This window comes from Falco biarmicus, chromosome 1 (genome assembly GCF_023638135.1).
Source record: "Falco biarmicus isolate bFalBia1 chromosome 1, bFalBia1.pri, whole genome shotgun sequence".
Lineage (NCBI taxonomy): Eukaryota > Metazoa > Chordata > Aves > Falconiformes > Falconidae > Falco > Falco biarmicus.
This window is the reverse complement of record NC_079288.1, coordinates 40627826-40652770: the sequence shown is the minus strand read 5'-3', so window position 1 is coordinate 40652770 and position 24945 is coordinate 40627826. Positions and strand designations below refer to the sequence as shown.

The 24945-nt window shown below is 39.9% G+C and overlaps 1 protein-coding gene across 1 annotated transcript; it reads right to left on the bottom strand.

Annotated features, from left to right (window-relative positions):
- Nucleotides 1-1258: 1258 nt before the first annotated feature.
- Nucleotides 1259-23376, bottom strand: DGCR8 (DGCR8 microprocessor complex subunit). Its single transcript, XM_056324926.1, has 14 exons — nt 23099-23376; nt 16576-17571; nt 15967-16129; nt 14373-14515; nt 13363-13645; nt 11535-11732; nt 10113-10214; nt 9420-9518; nt 8176-8258; nt 6928-7028; nt 6382-6488; nt 6047-6174; nt 5504-5617; nt 1259-5155 (listed from the first exon to the last, which is right to left on the bottom strand). Exons 2-14 carry the CDS (start codon nt 17296-17298, stop codon nt 5072-5074), a joined length of 2328 nt encoding a protein of 775 aa, XP_056180901.1. The 5' UTR covers nt 17299-17571; nt 23099-23376; the 3' UTR covers nt 1259-5071.
- Nucleotides 23377-24945: the final 1569 nt, after the last annotated feature.

The following is a 24945-nucleotide window of genomic DNA, read 5'->3' as shown; positions in this document are numbered from 1 at the left end:
TATGCTGAGACTGTAGTGTCACTGACAATACAATAATGGCTTGCTTAGATCACTCTCTACAACGTACAAGTAAAGCAGTGATGACTTTGCTCTAGGCACACCCTCACCCGTGAGAACTTACTGCCTGAAGTTACCTGTAGACACCGGTCCAGGCCATCCTCCTTGGCAGGAAATTTTTCATTTTTGATAAAGGCTCATTTTCCTCTGACTATAGTAAAGTCTTGGATGCCTTCAGTCAAATACCTCTGATGTCACAATGATCTCTGGGAAGGCTGTCCTCTAGGAAGCCCCACAGAGGCTTTTTGATCCTATAGTAGCTTTAAGAGAGGTAACATCAGCCTTGTGGAAAAACGATTTATGGTGGAGTGATGCGTAATTCAGCCCTTAATGAAGAATGGGAAAGCGAGGGGAGCGTTCCCTCAGCTTACTCAGTGCCTGAGGTTATAGCTGAGGTACTGCGGACACTGTTTCTTTCTACCAAACAACTGCCCTAGGCAAAAGGACCTTGGCTCGGGCATCTGTCTTACTGTGAGCCCTGTGCAGGAAGAGAGAAAGGCAGCTGTACTCAATGCAAAACCTTAACGCAGTCAGGTCAGCACGTACAGCAGAGCCCCAGCCACGCCAGTGAACACGACCTGGTGATGGGGCCCAGCACCTTAAGCTATGCTTCCAGCGTATGCACAGACAAACCTGGCCGAGTCCCACCTCCCACCCTGGCACAGAGCTGCTCTCCCGCCAGGATTCGTGCTTCTGCACAGCTGCTCAGCTCCTCACGTCATTGTAACGCACTGTGAGCCACGCTAGAGACAATAATACTGACTGTTAGCAGCAATCACAATTTTAAATCTCAAGCTACTGAACACACTTCTAACATACGTTTAATAGGGACTGAACAAAAAATCTGCTGTCATAGCACACGGGCTTGCCGATACCCCCTCCTTTTTAGTTGGGTGGGCACGTGACAACAGGTATGAAACCCAGCAAGCTTGCATTGTGTCATTTCCAACTGTGACATCATCGTTCAATTAAAAAATAAAAATTGCAATTCCAGAAAAGGTTCAAAATTTCCTTTCATTCTAAGCAATGCCTAAGGATGAAAACACTCAATTCCTTACCAAAAAGGAGCGATGAGGTAAGTACTTCCATAACCAATGAGCCTGCACTGATGTAATTTCTATTTTAAAATAGCTACAGGACTTGAATAAAAGTTCCCTTTTCTGAATATGCTTAAGCTATCACAATACCGATGACACTGGAGCATTTTATAATATCAAACTTTATTGCTCAAAACTAATTGTCTGAAAAATACACATGTAGTACTCAAAGACCAAACACATAGGATTATATGATTGTGCAGAAAAAAAGCAAGCAGAGGCTCAGTGAAAATGAGGCTTTAGAGTTGTACCAATTTAGCACTGGCATCAAGCAGCTGCACCCAACGCAGTTCCTACAGCAACCACTGTTACCTACTTGGGCAATAAGAATTAATTTAGTTGTGGTTATTTCACTGTCTCAGATAAACGTCAGAATACTGTAACTGATAATTTTATTTGGTTCACAACAGCATGGCTTCTTGCACTTCACATTGCTTTCCACGGAAAGGCAGGAGGCTGTCACTTCCTGAATTTTACTCCAGAACCAAAGCACTGTCTAGAGAATTAAGATAATCGTGATGCTTTTCAAGACCTGGATGTTACAAATATGTCTGTATAAAGCCTAACAGCATCACAGGAAAGTGGAAGTTTACATACAGCGGTTAAGTTTATGCATAATAGTCTTTCCAAACTTCTGAGTACCCAACTACTTCATCAGTTTTGTTTAATAAATACGTAAGAAAAAGCTGGATGACTGGTGTTTAAATAGGTAGCATCTGACTAGTCACTGGAAGTCACAGTAAGTTTTCCATCAGTACCATAAAGATTTGAATGCACACAAATTTAATCCTGAAAGTCAATATACCACACTTTTGTCGAGAAGCACATAATATGCAAAGCAAAAACTGGCTAATTCCCAAAGGATGGAACAGTTCTTAAAAATACCCTCCATCCCTATAAAAATACCCATCCTCCTCTGAATATAGAAGGGATAAATAACAAGTATCAGTGACAAAAGCAGCAGTTGTTTTATGCATTCATACAATCAAGATCTAAACCTTTACAGCCGATTACCTAGAAAACACAAGAGTTACAAGACAAGTTTAGGATACATCTTGAATCACACTGTAAGTGTTCATGCAGAAGCTGAAGTTAATGCAATGATCTATCCTCTATCACAGCAGCTCGTGCTTATGTGCAAATGCAAGACTGTTACACTCCAAACAATAGTAAACATTAAAACACAAGAATACTTCACAATGACATAAACAGCAGTTAAGTTGTTTGTTCCAGCAGTTATTGCGCTATTTTCTGGACATCTCTCCAGTTAAAGGCTGCAGCAAGGTCTAATACCATCTTTTTTTGTTTGTTTTTGTTTAGAATGCATAATAAACGTTCTAGGCTTTGGTTCACAATGAAATCTCTGGGTGTTTTAATTAAGGGCAATGGTCACCTTGTGATTCTGATGGTGGCAGACTGAGGTAATACAGCAATCCTCTTAAAAATAATGAAAACAAATTTGTAAGCGAGGCATCTGCGGATATTCTGCAGGTGACCTGCAAAAGCATTGACATTCTGATTTCAGAGAAATAAAAAATATCTACGAGGGTGATTTGTCTTTTACAGTGCCATCCAAGTATAGATTTTTCTGCTGAAAACACATAAGCTGAAGTAAAACCTACCTAAAAGCGCAATACATTTAGGCATAGAAGATATAAGCCCTGTCTTTATGAAAACAAAACAAAAAGTAAAAAAAAACCTCAAAAAAAACCCCAAAAGAGAGAGACAAACAGTAATCACTGCTTGTCACTACTGCACCAATATTATATACCCTTCAAAAGATGGAGATTTATTAAAGCTATACAAAAAAAAGCAGAGGCAGTGGTTTTTTTGTTGTTTTTTTTTGTTTGTTTTTTTTTTGTTTGTTTTTTTGTTTGTTTTTTTTTAGATAGGCCACTTCTTTAAATAATAGTTATGTATAGTCTTCGAACTACCCGTATCCTGTTACAACAGGATTACAACTCATGGAACTGAAAAGCTAAATACAAGAATAAAAAACGGGGTGAATTCATATTTGCAGAGACCTCTGAGCATATCACTCAAACACAGTAACAGGCAAGACTCCAAGACTCCTCCTGTTTTACCTCAAACATTATATGCAACATATTAGAAAACATTCGTTTGAGATAGAAATTAAAGTCCATGTATTTCCAAAATAATGGGTGATATTAAAAGAAGGTCTTGCAATACTGATGCCAATATTGTTACAATCCAGTAGGCACTAAATTCATTATACTGCAGCACTCTTGTGTGTAACAGTGGGGAAAAAACCCCAAACCAATAACCCATAAACAACGCCCTCCTTGAGCCCCCCGATGACTGTCCTGAAGTACCAGGAGCTGCAGCAATCACCAAGAGCTGACCCCTTTCACTCCCACAGGAGGAGTCGTCGAGTGTCAGACAGAGCAGTACAATGCTTGGGGACATCACTGAACCCTGCCACCACCTCAGTTTTTGCTCTCTTCCTTTGGAACAAAGAACCCTCAGGCACGATTCCAAGAGCAGACTTACCACCCAGGGAAGAGCCCCCTACACAGAAGGAAACCCGCAGAGCAGCGCTTTCACTACAGCCAAACCAATTCCTTCTGTGCTTAATTTCATAAAGCCTCAGATGACGCGGTGAGTACTGCCTGTTTTCTAAGATTGTATTTTATAATAGTTGCATATTTGTGATTTCCTTATTTATCAGTTGAACCTGTTATGGTCTCATTCTACTCATTACTCTATGTCATATTCCAAATCTACATTCTAACTTTCTTTGCAGAAGTTACACTTTTTAAAAACTAAAAATGTAATTAAAAAAGTACAAACAAAAACTTCTTAAAAAACCTAAATCGCTGCAGTTCTTTCAGATTTCTTAGGGTTGTGTTTGTTTTTTTAAAAAATTCCTTTGCTTTTATGGTGCAAATTAATTTTAAGACATAGCTGATCAAGCTAGATGTATTCTGACACCAAACAAATGAGAAATTGTGTTATTGCTGGGAGAAGGGAGTGGAAGGTGTTTAAACACATCATTGGCAAAATATTTTCAGACTGTCAACCATCCTCAGCTGTGTTTTGGCTCCAAGCTTTGAAAACAGCCTTTCAAATTACAGTTCTTATTTTAATCAAATAAATAGGGTCCTATTTCCCCCTTTCAGCTGATCTGTAAACTAACACAGGCTCTTTTCAATTAAAAGAAAACCCAGTAATTCTGGATATCCAGCCTGTTGCTCTTAACACTACCAAGTATACTTGTTCTTTTCAAGTAATAAAAAAATCTGCATACTGTGATCTTGAGTAACTAAGCCTGGCAGGAGACAAAGAAACAAAACAAACAGCATTACTGGCCTAATCCTATGGCATTAGGAGCATTGCTCATCACTTTCATGTATTTGTCACCAAAGTGTCTTATCAGTGCATATTATTATGTGCTGAAATGCAACAAAACTTTTCACAAAAATAGTTTTAGGCATGTTCATACAAGAATATGTACATATATTTATTTTATATATACATATATATGAATGTGTGTATATATATAATACCAGCTTCAACCTGTACATAGATATTCTGAATTTCATCCTTAAAACACATCCATTTCAAACAATATGGATGGCTTTCCAGGAAAAAGTGCTTGATTGATTTTATCCTGTGTGAACATGCCTGCCCTCTATGCATTTGCCCAAGTAGAGATCTTTATGATCAATCCTTTAAACGTACGTATCTCAGAGGTACTAAAAAAAAAAAAAAAAGAAAAAAAAAAGAAAATAGGAAAAAGTAATATTGCCCTGATGATGCAAAAAGAACAATGCATAACTGAAGCAGCTTGGATTTTAGAAGTTATCTTGCATTCTGCAGCAAACAATTTTTAAATAATGGTTGAAAAATCTAGTTCCTCCATTTGTGTTATTGCTCCCCGCTTGTAAATTTTCTCATTACACGTCAACGGTACAGAGAGGTTCACTACCAGGTTGAGCCGATTCCACTATTGTCATCTTGGGTTTCTTTCGCGTCTCCTCCTAAAAGGTTATGATACAAACACCACCACACAGTCATGAAGAGAATATAATAATAAAACATCGATTTAGAATCTTGAAAAATTTTAGCCAAACTTGCATCAACTGTTGTTGTGAAAGGTTAACTTGTTCTAATGTTGAAAATAAATCTAGTGAAGTAGGTAAAAGGTAAAATCAATTTATAAGCTGGTTCAAGAGAGAATGAAAATCACTCTAAAAGTAGCCCTCCCCAAAACATGAAGTTTTTAACAGCTCTCTTGACGCTAGACATGACATAAAACAAGTCAAAATTCTGATCGCCGGTAAGCCTGACCCATGGCATGTCTGTAAACACAAAGACCAGATACTCACTCTTTCTTGTGCCAGTTTTTTCATTTCTTCCTGTAACTTGTTCAGGATGTGCAGATTTGGCTTGTTCTTTTTGGCATACTGCTGAAGTTCTATCACACTTTTATCAGAGGTTTCCTATTCAACAGAACCATAAAGCAACAACAGATAAGCTTTTCTGATGAAAAAAGAATACTAAAATATGTGGAGCAGAAGCTTAGTATGTGATAGCTGTACTTCCTTAAGTAATAACATTTATTTCCATGAGTCAGTTAAATATTAATTAGGTTATATAATTTCGACCTGGAAGATGCAAGATTAACACAATTATTATTGTCAATGAAAGCACTCATCTTACGTTCTGGCAATAGCAAGGTATGAGAATCGATTCAGAAGAACTGAGAACCGGTCACCAATGCATACTGTCTCTACCGTGACAGGGAAGAACGCTACTATGCCGAAACAGACACCATTAAAAGTTTGCTGTAACTAGTTAAAAACCCAGAAAAATACAAAAGCCAAAATACAATTGCAAGGTAGGTTACAATCAAACAAAATCATGTTCACCTGTTTAACCATCTTGCTACTCTCTCTACCATACATACGCAAAAGAGAGCCCCAATTTTTCACATGTGGATGCAGTAGCTGTAGGATTTTCTGAGAAGCTAATTGTTTCCCCACTCTTTTATTTTTGCCTGTAAAATAATCATGAAAATGTGTCAATACTGGCACATTAGGTAATAAGATGTTTACTTGCATTATTCAAAACTGAGATAGCAGAGAAGAGTAGAATCAGCACGTAACAAGCTAGATAGCTGAACAAGCACCTACAAAATGGACAACAAACAAGAACAGGAAAAAAGGAAGATGTTATCAGAGGGCACACCAAGTACTGTACTTACACCAGCCTCGCACTGTGTGCTTGCCACAAGTCATTACATATTCGCTCTTCTGATTTTTACCAGGAATCACTTCAAACTTTATTGATGTATCACCCATTCCATGGTTTCTTAAGCACAAAAAAAAAAAATAATTGGTATCATATACTAAGTAAAATTACACTCAACTGAAGTGGTTGCAGTTGTCTTTGACAGACACTGCAATGAAAGCAGATACATTAATAATAAATTTTAAGACATTAATTAATAAAGAGTTCATTTTCAGATCAGTAACTTGACTTGATTGGAAAGGCAAGCCTGTATAAACAAAGAACAAATAGATCTGTATGTCCCACAGCTAAAACCTCATCTCAGAAGACAAGAAGCACGAACAGCAAATATGACTTGCAGGAAGATCCAGCATTAACCCGTTCGGCCCCAGTGAGCTGGGCCAGCCCACGAACCTCCAAGCTGCTGCCAGACACCGTGGGCACCAGCAACCAAGCACACAGCGCGCCCAGGCCCAACACCCGTACACAGCAGAATTTGCTTCTTATTCCACAGCCTCACCTTTTAAGGCACTCATGGAGAATCTGATACGGAGACAAGAGTCCAGCTTTACTGGTGAGTTCATATACCCGTGAGTCCTCAATACTGATATGGTTAAAATACTACAAAGGAATTGAAAAGGGTTACTGTGCTTTCGCACAAATAAGACCTTAGTAGCGTTCTTAACCCTCATTTCTCCTTTGCAACAGCAAAGAAACTCTGTGCTTAATACTTTAAATTTAAATCCATAATGGAGGCATTTACAACATCAATAAAACTGCCACACCTAATCATGTATTTGCATACAGAAATCTAAATAATTCCTTTAACTCCAATTTTACATTATACAAGATAGACATAAAAATGACAATCTTAAGAATCCTTCATCACTCTTTCTCACTTTGTTTTAACTAATTATGATATTCTACTTACCAAAATGCTATGGTTTAATAAAAGAAAATGTAACAACTATTGGAATGTTTTGTACTTCATTATAAAACAATGAAAAAAACCTTGTCTGTTTTCTTGATCATTTCAACAGCGTAGGGCTTACAACACAGTTTTACGTTAAAGCAAATGTACAAACAGCTCATTCTGTGTATTACACTTTTCAAAATTAAAACATTCCTTCCAGGCTTTTCCTTTACTCCTTACTGATGGTCTGTTACATGCTGAATTGAAAGCGAATGCATTACTGCTGAACAAGCTATTAAATATTTCCTGTACCTGAAAATACAGTGCACACTCTCCACTTAAAGAAACTTCTCCTTTGATTTTCTCAAATGCCACTGCTTAAAGCCTGGAATTTTAGCTGTCTGATCTGGCACTAAATAGCTTTCACAGGTAAGTAAAAACGCCTCAGAAGCCTGGACACTTTTTGTTCTTACTTGGTCTTCTAAGACAATCACACAAAACCTGACAGCATCTAGTTCTGAACCTTTCAGGGCATCAGCCAGATGAACCTGGAAGTCAGGACAGCACAGGCAGAGCGCTGTCGTGGAACATTTCAGGTCTTCCATAAGTGACCTGTTACTTCAACAAAGGACTAGTTCTCTGTATCACGGTACATTTTCTGACGGTTCCCATGGAAAAATAAGTATTTTGATTGATTGTCATAGATCTTGCTTTAAATGAAAAATTTCACATTTCTATCCCACTGAGAAAACAATGCTTTGAGTTTTTATTAATATTTCTGACACTGAAGGTGAATGTTTTTAAAACAGACTCCAATAATGAGCAGACTCCAGTCAACAAGCAAAAGCTCTGTACCTCAAGTTCTTCACTGTCTTTGGGCTTCTCCTCAGAGGTCTGTTTAACAAAGTCAGGAATAAGGATTTCCAGTGTAGCTCGAGCTGCAGAAAATGATTAAATATCCTGATTAAATTTATTTTAAGCAACACTTGTAAAGAACAACAGCATAATGAAGCACTCTCTTAAGCATGCCTCACATCTCCCCTAGAAATCTCCACTCAGAACAGAGAACAACTTTACAGATAAGATTGGCATCTTGGTTTCGTAAGAAGTATATTCACCTGCACTTTAAAGAAAAATATTTTTCTACCTGTTCAATTCTGTAATGAAAGTGTCACAACTAATTAAACTAAGAAGAACCTGTTTTTTGCAAATGCCTATGAAAGGAAAAAAAAATAAAAAAAAAATCAGGTCTCATTTTAAAAGTGATGTAGAGCCCTTAGGACCTAAACTTAGGGTTGTTATCATCCCTTAGTCGCTCCAGTCAAACCCTAGCCTGTATCACTAGGGCACTCAGAACCCCAGTACTGTACAAGAAGTGCACCCACGATTTGCCTAGATTTTTATAGCAAGACCCTTTTGTTCCATGCACAATTCTGGGCTGGCTTTTGGCAAGTTAGCCACAGTGATGTATTTCCCAAGTGCCACAGGTACACGACATATCTTTACAATTTTGAGAAGTTATTTTTCTTGATCTTTGTGCTAAAGACATTAAGGAGGTCTAAGGTGTCAGCCACATTCTCATCTAGATCTTAGTTATTACAGACTTACACAATTAGAACTAATTAATGAAGACAAGTACTTGGAAATCAATCACATAGTTTAGCGCAATTGTTTCATTACCAGAGAGAACCAAAAGCTTGAGGGAATTTTTTTGGTTTTGCTTTTAAAGAAGGACAAAGATTTACGTTTTGCTAAAATGCACCACCAGGTGTTTACAGAGCAGGTGACAGCATAAATATAAAGCCTCCAACCCCTTCTTACTAGTTTGATCATTATAGACACTTAGACCTCCTCAGTATACATCAATAGTTTACATATAAGTTTCTTCATGTTTTTCTCTCCCAGTACACTGTTGCAACCTAGGGTGGTCAGAAAAGTCTCTGCAACAGTATTTATCACTTTTACTAAAAAGACACAAGCGTACCTTCTTTGACTATTAAAATTATTCCTACTTACTATGAAAAATACGTCATCTTCAAAGCAGAAATGAAAACAAACAAACAATTCAGCAGATCGTATTAAGAAAGAAAAAACGTTACCAGCTTTATTCTTGGCAAGTTTTTTGCTGCTGGCAGTTCCTGCCCCGTAAGTTACTCCATCAATAATCACCGAGGCTCCAAAAGGTTCACTTGGGTTCTCTGGAAATGGAGGAGGAAAGAAAAAGAATGCTTTTCAGAATTCTAATGTAAAATACTCATGAACATGAAATACCACCCCTATCAAGGTTTGTTTTCTTCTTCATTTCAGCTTCAAGACGGATGGAAATTGTTTACTCTTCAGAAAGACTGAAGAATTGCTTACTCTAGTGTATGAAAACCTAACAGTTTTCCATCAACAGAAACTTGCCACCATGTCCTATGTTCTTCCAGATGAAGAACTTTGACGTTTTAAGAGATCATTTGTATAAGCAAATATTAATTGTGCACAGTCAGTAACACTGTAATTGCCCATGTCACTGATGCAACCTTTCAGGTGCAAATGAGCTACCCAAATCCATTTTCACTTAGGCACATAACTTGTACTGTTATTTTAAATATGCCTGCTGTTATCCTCCAAAGCCATGTTTAAGATACAGAACATGCTTCCTAGCAAGAATTTGACTCACAACAGACTTCCAAGACATTCCCTAGGAAAAAAGTCCATAGTTCAATTATTTTTTCCCCCAGATAACCAAGCAAGAGATAAGCCCCTCAAAACAGCATGTGGTCGATTAAAAAACTTAACAGACTTACCACATTCAAAAAAATTGTAAACAGGGCGAACCTTTAGGACTCGTTGCATATATTCATGCAGTATGCAAACTTCAGATTTCCCATTGGGATTAATGACGAATTCTACAAAAAAAGACAGAGGGAGGAAAAAACAGCTAAGCAGTTTCAGTCTTTAAAATTTCTGCTACAAATAATTAAATGCCAAGCTCCAAGGGGTAAGTGCCCGCTCAAATCAAATGCAATGCTGTTGAATCAGACATGGATACTTATGACCTCAAAGTCCATTTTCTCTGAAGAAGTATTGAGAAATAAGTCTAAGAAATCTACCAACAGCTAGAAGTGCACTAATTATTATGAGCTAAGTCAAATACTCTGTGTTCAATGTTTGCAGTCCCATGGCCTCTGAACCTCTACACGCAGCCTTTTTGACAACTAACATCAATTATAAATCCTCCAATTTGCTCCTAAACATGTTTACCACCCTTCTAACAACAGGCATATAGACCTCAACCTGCAAACCAGATTCACTCTGGGGTTTTTTTTCCCCATGAAATCCTTTTTATTTGAAAGTTTGAGGGTTTTCCTGCAACAGTATTGTCAGTCAAGAGCACAAACCCTGCCTCAGCAGCTACTATGGCAGTATGGGAGAGAAAGATTTAGACAGATGAAGTGCAAGCAAGTTCTTAATTTAAATAGTTTCAATGTGGCTCTAACCCCAGAATTTAAGGTAAAGTGTATTAACTAAAAATTCCACTGCATTTCCCTGTCACAGGGAATGGTCAATACGCAACTTACAAGCTTTAATTCTGCTAAAGAGAAGAAACCCAGAAACACGACAATGTACAAAACAACAAGAAAACCCAAATCACAGGTCTACGGACATTTTAAATACCAGACCACAGTTAAACATACTATTATGGCTACACAGCCAATACAGCCAAGATCCAGTTCCCCCAGCTTCTCATCAGACATGATATCCACTCCTGGCACCACAGGACACAACTGCACGCACAGTTTTCTTAACAGTATCTCCCAAACTGCTTTAAATTTGTATTTTTAATTGTAGGTTTTAATCTGGATCAATCTGGCATTTGTAACCAGTCCCTAATTTGGGACCAATTAGAGCAGAGAAGGCAGTAGCACTGAATCACTAGCCATGAGTGGTTTTAGTAACAACCAAGAGTAACTGGTAGCTGAAGGTAGTAATCAGTTGCCATGACTGCAACCTGAAATAAAAATAATTTAGGAATTATTCTTTTAATAAGTAGTATATTTTTACAGCATTTTTCCTTTGCTATGTAATATGATGGATCCAAGAACATTAAGTTCTAGAACAAGAAGAAAGTGAACTTATTACAGGATTTTTTTTTTTTTTTCAGTCAAGTTCAGAACTGTAATTAGTCTTCGATATAGAATATTTGAACTACAGGTACACAAACTAACCTTTCTTTGTAGGTGCATCTTGGACAGACAAGGTAATGAGTTTCTGATTGGCAGGCAGAATAGGCCGCTCAGATTCTGCCTGCTTCCGCTTCATTTCACGATTGAATTGCCGTCTCTCAGCCCAGGTTCTGAATTTTTTTACAGTAACTTGTTCGAAGTCGAAACGCTTTTCTAGATAGCGTCTAAAATCTTCCAGATCTAAGAAACACAAGCAAGTTACTCTCTCTGCTTTACCACTGAGGAAACATCAAGCTTGCCATTCCCACCGTTTTAAATGTTATAATTACTTTTTTAAAATAGGAGCAAAAGTAGCACGCTCAAGGTTAAGACACTCTTTTACACTAACAAAACTAATGACAAGTTTTCCTGTTACTGGGTCAAATGCAAAACACGTACAAACTGGAAAACAAAACAAAAAAAACACATTTGTCACTTGAACAGTTTACTAAGCCCTAACCAGCATAACACCCAACACAATTTGTAACAAAACACTAGTAATTGCTCTACTTCATCACCTATTCACCTTCTCATTACCTGAAGTAAGGTATACAGTGAGTAAAAACAGTTACGCTATTAGCCTCAGTTTCCTAAAGCCAAAACCAACTATTGCTCCCTACTTATTAAACAGCATACCATGACACACTAGATAATGATGCTCCATGCACTCCACGAGTGTCTGCTGGCCTCTAAAGAGAATTTAACACGTTCATTTTCACACACAGAGTACTAAAAGGCTGCCCCCTTGGAGTACAGCTGCTTCTCCTTTACAGGATACTTCTGCAGATCATATCAGCAAAGGTCAACAATAGCATCCCAAGATGTAAACAAAGAAAAGCAAGCTGTTGGTATGGTTTCCTTCCACAAGGAATTCCAAATGCAAGTCACACACTTGATCACTCAGTAATTTTTTTTCAGTAATACAGAACAGATCCTATTTAAAGAAAGAGATAGACAGGTGAACTTCATGTAGAAAATAAGCGCTCACTGGTTTTAGTTTTGCTGCGAAGTATTGTGTTTGGGTTTTTTTTAATCCTTTGGCATGGCTTTTGGACTGAAGAGGACATGTGATGACAAGTTTTATGTTTGAACACTACAAAGGTACATGGCAGCCTACAATCCCTGTCAGTGTTCTGAGCAGCAGCAATTCACATGGATGGTACCCGCAGGTACATAGCTGTGCTAAGTGGCAGATGAGCTTTCCCTCCAAGTTCCTCTGTAAGTTTGGCAGCGATTTTGATGTAACTTCTTTATGCAATTTTTTGTGTACAAGCCTTCAGACTTGCATAAATAACGAAGCATCACACCCCTCTGCATGAGTGCAATTACATTTGCATGACATATTCTGCTAGACTTGTGCAAATAAGCAAATTTAGTGTAACTGCATCCATCATTCATCTTAAGAGATCATACTGAAATAGATATAATTCAGCCAATATAGAGACCGCATAGAAAAGCCTATTTAAAGAAGCCACACAAACACACTTGACAACAATTCATATGTACACATTGACTTAATTGATTCTTAAACTAAAAGTCTACAGGACTAAACTTCCAAAATTTTCATTTTTGCATGCTGCACTGGACTCTCAAGTTTTCAGCAAAATCTCCACTGTATATTTTTCTCTTCCTGTTAAAATTAAAATTGATTTCTAATACTGGATCTATTTCTCCAGATCTTTGCATATGAGAACAACAAGCAGAAAGACAACTGACCACTTAATCTCAGGCAAGGTATACACTCAGGTGCCAAGACTGCAACAAAGCATATCTATCCCAGATGCCATCACCCCAACTCCAGCCAAGAAAAGACTCCACTTCCCATACATACCTACAGATTCATCTTTACATACTTCAACTTTGGCCTTAACTTGTCCTAAGGCTCCTTGTGCTGCATCTCCCCCTGAGGGGTCTTTGTCATCTAAAGGCCCAGAATCAGCTGCAGTAGAATCTGGTTCTTCTGTTTGGCAATCCAGTTCTGAAGATTTATCTAGGTGCTTTACAGGTGATACCTCCCCATTTGGGGTAATGTCATTGTTTTGTTCCCTTTCCTCATTTTCCTTCATTTTTTTGTAATGCAAGCAGGGAATGCTACTAAGGGGAGGATCATGTTTCTGCAAATGTAAAATAATACAGAAGGTTTCAGTACCTCAAGGTCACCAAAAACAAACTCCAAACAAAAAGAAAAGGTACCAAGATGGAAGTTACTTTTATTTAGTCTAGGCTCAAGCTTCTCTTCCATCAGCAATCTTGTTCTGACTCCAGATCCGAGTACGTCCATTCCTAAGGTGTCTTGACACCGTGTAACACTGATACCAACCTTCGAGTGCATTTGCTGTTATAGATCCAAACTATATTTTGTTCCATTACATGCAAACACTACCTGCTTTCACAAAATCCATTGAGCTCTCTTGGGGTGTAAGCTCATGACATTAAATTCAATTTCTGCAGATTCCTTGGGTTCACGAACATCACATGCTTATTACTTCTGTAAATTTGGACCACAAGCTGCAGGCTCAGGCCTAGTTTATAGCTACAAATAAATGATCTAAATAAATTTAATGGTGTAATAAAAACAACATTTTGCAGCCATATGCTAGAACAACAAAGGCATGACCATCTCATTTGCTTTACCTGCCCAAAATTCATTGCAAAACCAAAGAGAAAAAAACACTGTAAGAAAAATCGTATCATAGTTTCAGAAACAGGAGTTTACTTTTCAAGTACCTTAACTCTAACACTCGAAAGAAGCCTGCTAGAGTAGAAAACTATTCAGCTATTTGCAGGCAAGAATCTAATTTTTTGATCTCAGTAAGAATTTAAGTAATTGACAGTTCTCACCCTTATGCTTCCTGTTCCCAAGAAATAAGGTCTAGACCAGGTAACAACTCTAGATTCTCTGTGCAGATATACAGGAATGCCCGAGTTATGGAATGTCATAATCCATCCATCTGGCAAAGGTTCTGTAGGAGGGCGGCCACGACCTTTAAAGCAAAGAATGGCTTTAAACTTGGATAGACTGCTTAGAAGAACAGAACAAGAATCAAGGTTTTTATTTTTTTTGCTTTTTCTGTCTCAAATTATAAACTTACACTGAAACAAGACTGAAGTTTTGTAGAAAGATTTCATTTTGCTTTAATAAAAAGGCATATGCTTCTAACCCACATTAAATCCTGCAAAATTACAGATTCCGTTACAGTTTCAACTGAAAAGCAACAGTAGCACTAACTTTTTATAAAGACCGATTTGTTCATTTCACCACTGAACTTTCTCTTCTCTTTACTTTTTCTAATGTATTTTTGTCATCACAGCACCACTATATCTAATGGAAAAGTTGTACTTGCTTTTGAAACAACTGAGTTTTCCATTAAAAATTTTTGCACCTGACACTCAGGGATAATTTGTACTGGGACACCACTAGACCCATAGACCCAAAGAGCAGCAATGACTCAGGCTGTAAGCTAAGGCTTTGCTATAATATTTTTCAGCATAAGCACAATACAAACCAGGACCAGATCTACAAGCCTCTATAATGAAATCTTAGCTAACAAGAAGACTACTTCTTCCAAAAAACAAGACTGAAATTAGAGTGCAATAAGCCAATATGAAGAATCACAGCAAAAGAAAGAGTATTGCTGTAAAATCTTATGCTCACACTCAAGTTAATATGTGGCCTCAGTCCTTTCTACTCCAGAAATCGGAGAACGGTCTCACTCCTCTTTACAACAGAAATCAGAGACCGGACTCATCTCAGCTGGGAGCTTCCCAGCAGTCCTGCGTTAGTATAAAATTTTGGAGGGAAAAAACTGTTTGGTTTCTTATTTCAGCATACAGTGAAGCTGTAAAATTCTCCTCCAGAGCCGATTCAAATTTTAATTCCTATTCAGACAATTTTCAGTTACATACTTCTGGATTGGTTCACATTCTCAGCTTTTCTTTATTAGTAGTTTGTAACATTTACACGATGAAAATGGGTAAATGCAAAGCCACTGAGTTACCTAATGATTTTTTTAAATTTAGTATTGCATGCATAAAGACTTAATGTAGAGCAGTTTCAACAACAGAAGTTAAATAACTTAAGTAGGAAGAAGTCTACAATGACCAAAACCAGCCTTCCGCTGGTTTAGGGTATTGGAGATAAAAAAAATAAAACAATATCCTCATTCACCTCCCCACTGCTGAAGTAACGTGCTTGATATTTTTTCACAAATCCACACACTAAAATACATTCTCATCACACACAACAGCTGAAGACTGAAAGCACTCCCCCAAAAATTGTATCCTAAAGAAAGAAGCCTTCAAACAATAAAATTCTGTACACATATTAACTACGTTGCGAGAAATGCTATCCCACACTTCACTTGCTGATATGCTTTTGTTCTAGAGACATACACCACATAAAAAAATTACAGATATTTAACAAACATTATCTTACTTTTAAGTACAGTTTTAATTTTGGTCATCATTGGCTGCACACTTGTTTCTCCATCAGACTGGTGATCACTTTCACCACCATATTTCTCATTTTCTAGTCTCCTTGTTTTGGGTGCTCGAAGACCCTCTTCCAGCAGAGCATCCACATCATTATCAAAGTCATCCTGAAAGAGACTCCATCAGACACTATCCTTTTGGGTCTGCTAACCTCCCTTTCCCCTTGCAAAGAAAAAGTATACATTTTTGCTATGTACTTCCATACAGAGAGAAACTAGAAATTTCCAATGATGCCAGTAAAAAGACTGAAAAATAAGAAAATAAGTTTTTGTAAGTGAGAACTGTTAATTTTCATGACAAAATGAGCTGTAATTGTGTAAAAAGCCTTTTAAAGGTTATTTTTAAACAGGACTATAGAAGCTGCCACGCAACTCAGAAGCTTGACCAAGATAATTTACAAAGGTCTTCGGCCGAAGTTCTGCCCCTGAAAGTTCTGCATTTTTGACAAGTACTGCACATTTCTAGAAGAGACTGTTTCAGTGAACATCTTTGCATATTTTTTTCTAGCCACTTGGACACCTCTTACCCACCAAAAACCTGTGGATTTACTTACCTCATACGAGTAATTCAAGGTTTCTTCATCCACTTTATCTCTTTGAACGATTGCTTTAGATGTGAACCCTCCTCCTTCTTCATCTATTTCCATCAAATTGTCGGTAAAATCTTCTAGCTCATCCAGAACTGCATATTCCACTCTCTTTTCCTGATCAATATCATTTTCATCATCCTTCTTGTCATCATTTTCACCCCCTACTCCTACAGCTTTACCATTACTACCACCAAAAGGACAAACATGCAAATCCCCATTGACATTATTAATACCAAAATCTGTATCTGCCTTATAATCCTGCTCAACTCCAGTGTACAGAACTTTCCTGTCTTTGCTTTTGCAGCTCTCTGTAAAGCTAACACTAATCTTTACATCTTTAAGCAACTTAAGATCTGGGGTGAACTTTCGAACTGAAGGTGCATGACGAGCAGTTCTTGGGCTTTGGTCACTATTGTTAGGGTCTATTATAAGACGACTTTTGTAGCAGGCAGATCCCTTTGTGAGAAGCTGTGTTCTGCAGATACTGTGCGTGTCCCCAGCAGGGGTATCTGACTGTCCATCACCACCAGAGCCAACGTCCATTACCTCTGCGTCACTGGACGTTTGCAGGGGAGGTGGTGGAGGCTGTTCATTAGGCGGCAGAGGTGGGGGACAAGTGTGATTCTCCACATTCATTTCTCTTGCAGGTTCTTTAGGGAGGGGTGGTACATTTTCATATTTCTCCATTTTTAAAATTACTGTTTTTAAAAAAACAATGCCTTAATAGATGTTTATATCTATATTCCTAACATGCATAAGTCCATCAAGATTGGTTTATCATGTTCTATTCAATATGCAACACTGATGATTCAGTTAAGCTGACTACATTGTTCTTTTCATTAATGTAGACAGCTTTCAGAATCACTGTCTCAATTATTGGAAATCACAATGCATTCAGCTTAAATAGCTGAAGACTAAGACTGCATCTTCATTGGACAAGCAGGTCTCTCTTCTTTCAACCTACAAGAAGAAGAAGAAGAAGAAGAAAAAAAGAAGATATTTGTCACAGAAAAGAAATAGAAATAGTATCCCAGGCAAAAAGAAAAAAATGTCACTCCTTCTGGCATAAATTTCAAGTAGAAGCGAGAGTGACATTTTACAGTGGAAAAAGCAGGATATCTTGACACCATTTTGAACAAGACTGGAATTAGACTCTATTTACTGCTTGATCTGTATACCAGCATTAGAATTTGCTAACACATAGCTCCCTGTATAATTTGTTGACTATCTCTGCTTGGTTAGCAGGCAGGGCTTTAAGCATGGTATTCGTAGAGACCAGACTAAAACCGGTGCATTTGGGGGGGGATTCTCCCATTACTTAAAATAACCTGATATTCAAGCCATACTTACCCACACAGCAGAAAGGATAATTAGCTTACAGTTTAAGACCATCTGCAAAACCAACAAGATTTTAACAACTATGGTCTTATAAGACACATGGCTTTTTGCAAGTTTAAGTTACTGGATATTTTTGAAATCTCACTGGAAGTTTTAACAGGAAATCTTTACTAAAAGCTCACACAAAATGACTCTCTAGATAACCAGATACGAGACACTTGATCTTATACTCCATACTATTATGCAACTATATATTTGTTACGTCTGAGGAATTCAGGTCCAGATACATAGCATTAAAGCTCAAAGGAATTCTGGAAGGCATTTAGAACCCAGTGTTTTTGGTAATTTAACCTGGCAAAAATAATCAATTGCTGTAGGAAATTTTACGGGGGGGGGTGGTGGGGTGGGGGTGGGGGTGCAGGGGTGTGTGTGTTTTGGGTTTGTTTGCTTCTTTTCTACATTAAGTGGGTTCTTTCTACCATGTCTTCAATGGCTTCTTCAATTATACTTTTGTCATCTGTGCAGGACTGTAAGTACCTGGGGAAAGGATGCATAATTTCTTACCTGCTATTTTGGTTTCTCCAAGTCCCTCCATGCTACCCCAAACCAGGCTTAAATCTTCCTACCAGCTAGAAATAAAGCAGCAATACTCTGCCTGAGACAGCCGGCTGGCTGAAGCTGCTCTGTTCAAAGTATTTCCAGGTAGCAGAGAAAGCCTACCCAAGTGTTCTAGAAAGATAAGCTCCAAGTACTTAGTGTTGCTGTGTAACATTTGAAGGCAACAGGGCAAAATGACTGGGTTATCATGAGTGACTTGGAGAAGCCAAATACAATTCTCTAATGTATCTCTACGCCAGCCAGAACAAACCAAAAACAATATCCAAACACCAACTGGGGGGCAAGGCAGGAAGCTGGGAATTGGGAGTTATAATGGGATCAATTCAAATTCAGCAGCATACAGAAGAAGCTACCTACCTGGAAGCTGGAAGAAAGCAAAATACATAACAAAGCAAACTATTTTAGTGATTTAACAATTTAAAAAAGTTTTGTTCAGGCAACAGAAAAGTTCATATTTTGTGGATTTTTTTTGTGGTGTGGTTTTTTTGTTTTTTTTTTTTAATATACTCAAAACTGTGATGCATTCAATACTCTAAGCTTGACATGTATTGGAGAATTGCTAAGGAAAAAAGACTCAATTTTGATAAACACTCTAAAATAATCCCATCTTCTCCAATACAAACATACTACTTTCCAGAATGAAAAACCAGCTCATTGACCAGTAAAACAAGTAGTTCTATACATTTTAAATCCATTCCATCCTAACAAGATGATAATACAATCACCTGAGCAGTGATAATTCCTTCTTCTTTCAACAGTTTCTGAAACACCTAATACAGAACACCTCTAAAAATATATTTGGCTAATTACCTTCCCCCTTCCTCATCTTCAGATTAAAAAAGGAAAAAAAGTGAATGACAAATTAAGTTCTTCACAATAAATCATTAGTGTCTTCATTGTTAATTTTGAACAAATGAATCAAAACTCACAGTACCAGGTTCACTAACTGCTGGAACCTAAATGCCTAAGTAATCTAATTTTTCCACCTTGGAGTCTTCAGAAAAGTCTTAAAAAGAGCAAACATAAATAATTTACACAGAAATGAAATACTGAAATTGGTATTCCAGAATTTGAAAGAACACTACCTTCCCATATGACCAAGGAACTACCTGGTCCAACCAGAAAGACTATGTTTGACAAGTTGTAAGACACGACTGTTAAATCAATTTTCCACATCCCTGACACACATGCTGCTCCTACGCTAAAGAATGTTTTAACACCACCAATGTCAAAACACAAGAAATTAATCTTTACCTGCCTGGCTTTGGTAGTTTGCTGATACTACACCTCCATCACAGAAGATGTCTTGTTATTCTATTCAAGTACTATTAACAATGACATTCTTGTTGTCTTCCCTTTCTTGTTGGCTTTGAAATAACGAACAGCATACCAAATCACTGCCAGGGACTGTCTGCTACTCAGTGCGCATACTGCGGCCAGAAAAAGTACCAGACCAAGATCAGTTTAAACTAGCTTTTGTCAGAAACCTGCCACATCCCTAGGGCAAGATAACAGTCTGGTGGCTCTACAGTTACAGTGGGCGACAACACCTTCCTATAAGCTACAAAAAGCCAGGGAGAAGCAGAGTAACACAGGTCCAATTCCCATCTACTTTCTTGCCAACTGATGTTACAATATGCCCTTTATAACAGAGGTTGGGGGAAAAAAAAACAACAGAAAAAAAAGACGACAACAAAACCAGTAACGATTTTCCCATAGATATCAGGTATTCTGAAAGAAAGACAGAATAGACGAAAACCAAAATTATGTTAGATGACCCAGTAAGTTAAATACAGCCAAACAGACCTTAGGATCAAGGGAACCCCAACCACCACACATACCTAAACACAGACCTAGCATAGTTGGTTATGTAATATTAAAATACAACCTAAGTTAGCCTGCCTATTGTCATCCTTAACTAACTGGCCCTGAAAGAACAGATCTTATTCTCCAAGGCTTCACCAAGTTCCTCCGACAGTTCCATAAAGATTCCTTAAAAAATACAAAACAGCATTGACAGCTGCAACAGCCAGTACAAAACACCAAAGGAACTCTGGATGAACTGCTGAAAATATGAATACACAGCTCATGTTCTGCAGGTCATCAATACATGGAAATTTCTTACTTTTAATTGCTTGCTCTTACTTCAGCAGACCAATTTGAAAAAGTTTCATGTCACAAAGAAAACTCAAGAGAAACAGATACATGGTGAACACCTAAATGTAACACAGCAAACTGCACAGGCCCCAGTAAAAGTAATGGCTTGGCTGTCTTACAGATCTTTATTGAAGGTAGAGAGAAAAAAAAATATCTACTACTACATTAAATAAAGTGTCACTGCCTATTCCTGCAATCAGAAAGGGGGGAGAGTACACAGAGAAAAAAAGTATCTTTTCAAGACAAGAAAAATTACAGAATCTTAAAATTTGTAACCAGCACTGCCCAAACTCAAAGAGAAACTCCCTTCACCGTACCACATGTTGGCAGTCTTTCAAGTGAGTTCAATAAAGAACATTATTTTCTTCACGAATACCTGTAGCTGCAGTCAGGAACATGGAACAACATATACCACAGATTCTCTCTTCAAAAATTACTTTTAAAAATAAAATGTATTCCTTGTCTGAAACTGTTTATTTCACATTCAGCAGAACCCAAAAGGAAGAGTGGCACAGAGCAAACTCCCCTTATTTGCTCTCCAAATACAAAGTCCTCCTCCTCCTCCAGCTCCAAATGGCAACTCCGCAGAGCAGAATTTATTGAGGCAATGGTTATGCTAAAAGATCCACTTATCTTTAACCCTTGTCAGTACAATTCCTTGCTCACAATTAACTACCTTCTTTTTATTATACTTATACCTGTTGTATCTTTGTGATATATACAGTCCTAAAAATAAGTGAATTCTATTTATTATCATCAACCCCCAAATTAAGCAGGCTGATTTTATTTTCTTTAAACCAGAACAGGAAGACTCAAAAAAAATTTTCTCTAAGTTAACTACTAGATACAGGAACTGGTTCCTCTCCCGATTGTCAGCTCTAGAATAGAAAGATTCTGAAGAAAATAACCACTTTGTCCAAGTCGTCCAGGCAGTTTAAGAAAATACTGTTGGGGCCCGACCATAACATTATCAGCGGCAAATACAGACAAGGCTCAAGAACTTCTCTAGTTCGCAAGGCTTCATCGCATTTCAGAACGAACAGAGTACATAATTTTGAAAACGCACCTTCAGAAACGGCAAAGCAATTGCTGCTTTTATAGCTTGACTAGTTTTCTGACAGGGTTTAGATAGTTTCAATTAATTGCGTAAAACTGGAAACTTTTTCAAAAATTTGCAAATTGATGCCTTGGAAAAAATAATTTTTCCCTTCACATCACAAATAGCTTCTTACTTGTAAAGAAAGACAACAGACATAAGGAACCAAATTCTCCTCTCGTTTTCTAAAAAAGCAAAATAATCCCGATAATTGAAAGGAGCTGCCCCGAAGAACTAGCGACCTAACTTATCCAGAATTAACAACAGGAACCCCTAAGTTTAATTAGCTAGACGAAAGGGAGGAGAGGTGCGCTCCTGAAGGTAACCGTAAAGATCTCATTTCAATATCTCTAACAACATGAAGGAGCAAAGAAATGGAATGGGTTCCCCCAGCACGCCCTCAAACTCGGTACGAGGGAGCGCTGCCTGGATGCGAGGGGGGCCGTGCTCTCAGTAGGCAAACGTGCTTCATAGACAAACCTTAAGCCTAGGGAAAAGAGGTGCAAAACAGAGAACTCTATCTTTCCAGGCAAAAAAGGTGAAGAAAGTTAGGAGAATAAACCTTTCAGAGACTGAACGAGGCCGTTTAAGAACATCTAACTGTCCTTCGCCATTAATAGAAGGCGCAGGCAAGGAGCACTCCGAGTGCGGGGCAGCCACACCACTCTCACCCCAGCCTGGCCGCCCCACCGCCCCAGGCCGACAGCAGCGCCCGGGCCAAGGGCCGCCGCTCGGCCGCTCCCTGCGAGGTGCGAGACACGCGCCCCCCGCGCAAGCGGAGGTTCCCGGCGGGACCCGCCGCCCCCCAGTGGGCCGACTCCGGCCACAGCTTCCCCACCACCCCGCCGACCAGGAGGTAGGTGTGCGGAGAGCAGGCTGGCACGGCCTTCGCTTCCCTCCTCCTGCCCCGGAGGCTGCAGCGGGACCGAGCGGCGGGCGGGAAACACCCCCCCCCTCCCCGCACCGCAGCTGAACCGAGCGCATCAGCTCTGAGGGAAGGACGCTCCCGCCGGGAGCGGAGGGAGCGCCGCACAGCAACCCCCGCCGGGCAGGGTAGCCCCTGCCCCCCTCCAGCTACGGGACGCGGGGGCGTTGGCCCGCGCTGCTCGGGGACCGACTCCGCGGGGCGCCGGGCCGGAGGCGGGGGGCGCGGCGGGCCGGGCGGCCCCGCGGCCTGTGGGGACGGAGGGGTGACTGTCCGCGCGGCGGCGGCTGGGCCGCGCAGCCCCACTCGTGCACGGCCCCCTCCCCCCGTCGCCCCACGGGGCCAGCACCCACCTGAGCCATCCCCGGTGTCCGTGCCGCTCCTCCGCGAGTGGAGGGGGGAGGGCGAGCTCGGCCACCTCACGAAAGCCGTCCCCCTCTTTGCGCCGCTGCCGCCATCTTTAAACGCCTGCTCCGAGCCGCTCCGGTCGCCCGACAGGCGAGACTCCGCGCTAGCCCAGCCAATTGTCTTCCCGGTCTCTGCTGTCACGGATTTGAAATCGTGGTAGCCATTGGTGGGTTCCCTGGCATGTTAACCCGCTCTGCCAATAGAGACCCGAAAAGCATCCGCCCTCACCGCCGCAGGGCAATGAGAAGGAGACGGGGGCGGGACCGGGGCGGCGGGAGGGCGCGGCCGCCCATGACGGGGAGCGGCGCCCAGCGGAGGGCGGGCTCCTTTGTCTGGGGCCTGGGGAAGCCGCGGGCGCCCGGCCCCTGGGAAGCCCCGGTCCGTCACAGCCCCGCCGCCATCGCGCCGTCTCCAGGGCAACCCGGCCGAGCGGGGCCTCGCCGGCGGCCAGGAGCGGCGCGCAGGGAGGTCGTTAAAGGCAGCCGGTGAAGGGAGAGCGGCGGCTAGCACCTGAGGGGAAGGGGCAGCGTCGGCCCGTGCCCCGCAGCAGAAAGGCCCCACCAAGGCTCTCACCCGCGGCCGTCGCCGCAGGCAGAGCCACGGCCCACCCTGGCCCAGGCGGCGGGCTCCCACCGCGGGCAGCTGCTGCGGCGCGACGGGGCAGGGGTGCCGCCCGCAGGCGCGCCGCGGGTTTAGTCTTCGCTTATCGTATCTTGCAGCAGAAGCCAGGGCTGGAGGAATTACCGCCTTTTACCGGAGCGGAACGGAGGGCAGCTCCAGGCCCTCACCCACTAAACAAGTTAGCTTAACCCAGCCCCTCTCCTACAAACACTGCTTGCTTTCTTTAAGCAGCAGCACAGTATTACCCCTCCAAAACTTTGATTTATATTTTTAATTTAAGTAGGACTATTTTCCATGCCGTATGTACCAAGCAGGTCACAGCTTAACACCGAGCTCTCAATGTTCAGACACAATTTTTAAGTACAGAAAACTTCTTATATTATTTATGTAAAATTACTTCTAAAGGGTTAAACAGTTGCTGTTCCAGTTCACTCCAATACTTTATAATTTGCCCCAACAGTAAAGAACTATAGTAGCTTTTACAGATATATTTAAAGCGCTGCCTCCTTCATCCTCCACTATCACACTGATTTGAAATCAACATCAGGTACAAAACATCATCATAATACATATTGGTTTAATCACTGACAATATAATAGCATTTAACCGAGATAAACACTTTTGTTCGCTTCCATATGCCATTTCGGGACATTAGAATCTTCTGATATTTACCTCATGTCTTTGAGATCCCCAAGTACTGCTATGAAAGGTAACTAATATTTTAAAATTGTATTTTGAAGACGTCTGTTAGGCCTTTGTGTTTGTCTGACAGGACCAATAGATCTGATGATATGGTGGTAATTTATATGGAGATAATGTCATGGTACTGTATCAACACGTAATGATAAGGTTACTGAAATCAGTTTAAATCTTTGCAAGCTGTCCTCAAAACCTGAAAGCAGTTTCTGATTTTTAATTTCTCGTAACAGGCTTCTGCACTCAAGCCATTATTTTAGAGTGGTGCTTAAATTATGACAGCTTTTACTAATGTTCAAACAAACCACTTCAGAATGTGTATTTAATAAATATCCATGGTTTGCGAAACAGCCATTTACATCACACTTCAACCTTCAAAGCACAGGGGGAAAAAATCTCATGGTTAAGTACAGAATTTGAGTTGATGTTGGCATTTGCTGCAAACTAGATCTGTCACATCACCTCATAAAATGCT

Coding starts and splice junctions, on each gene's coding strand:
- DGCR8 (XM_056324926.1), bottom strand. CDS start 17,298: ATGGAGAAATATGAAAATGTACCACCCCTCCCTAAAGAACCTGCAAGA. Junction 13,646..14,372: donor TGGGAACAGGAAGCATAAGG/GTGAGAACTGTC, acceptor TTACATTTGCAG/AAACATGATCCTCCCCTTAG. Junction 11,733..13,362: donor ATGTAAAGATGAATCTGTAG/GTATGTATGGGA, acceptor TGTGTTTCTTAG/ATCTGGAAGATTTTAGACGC.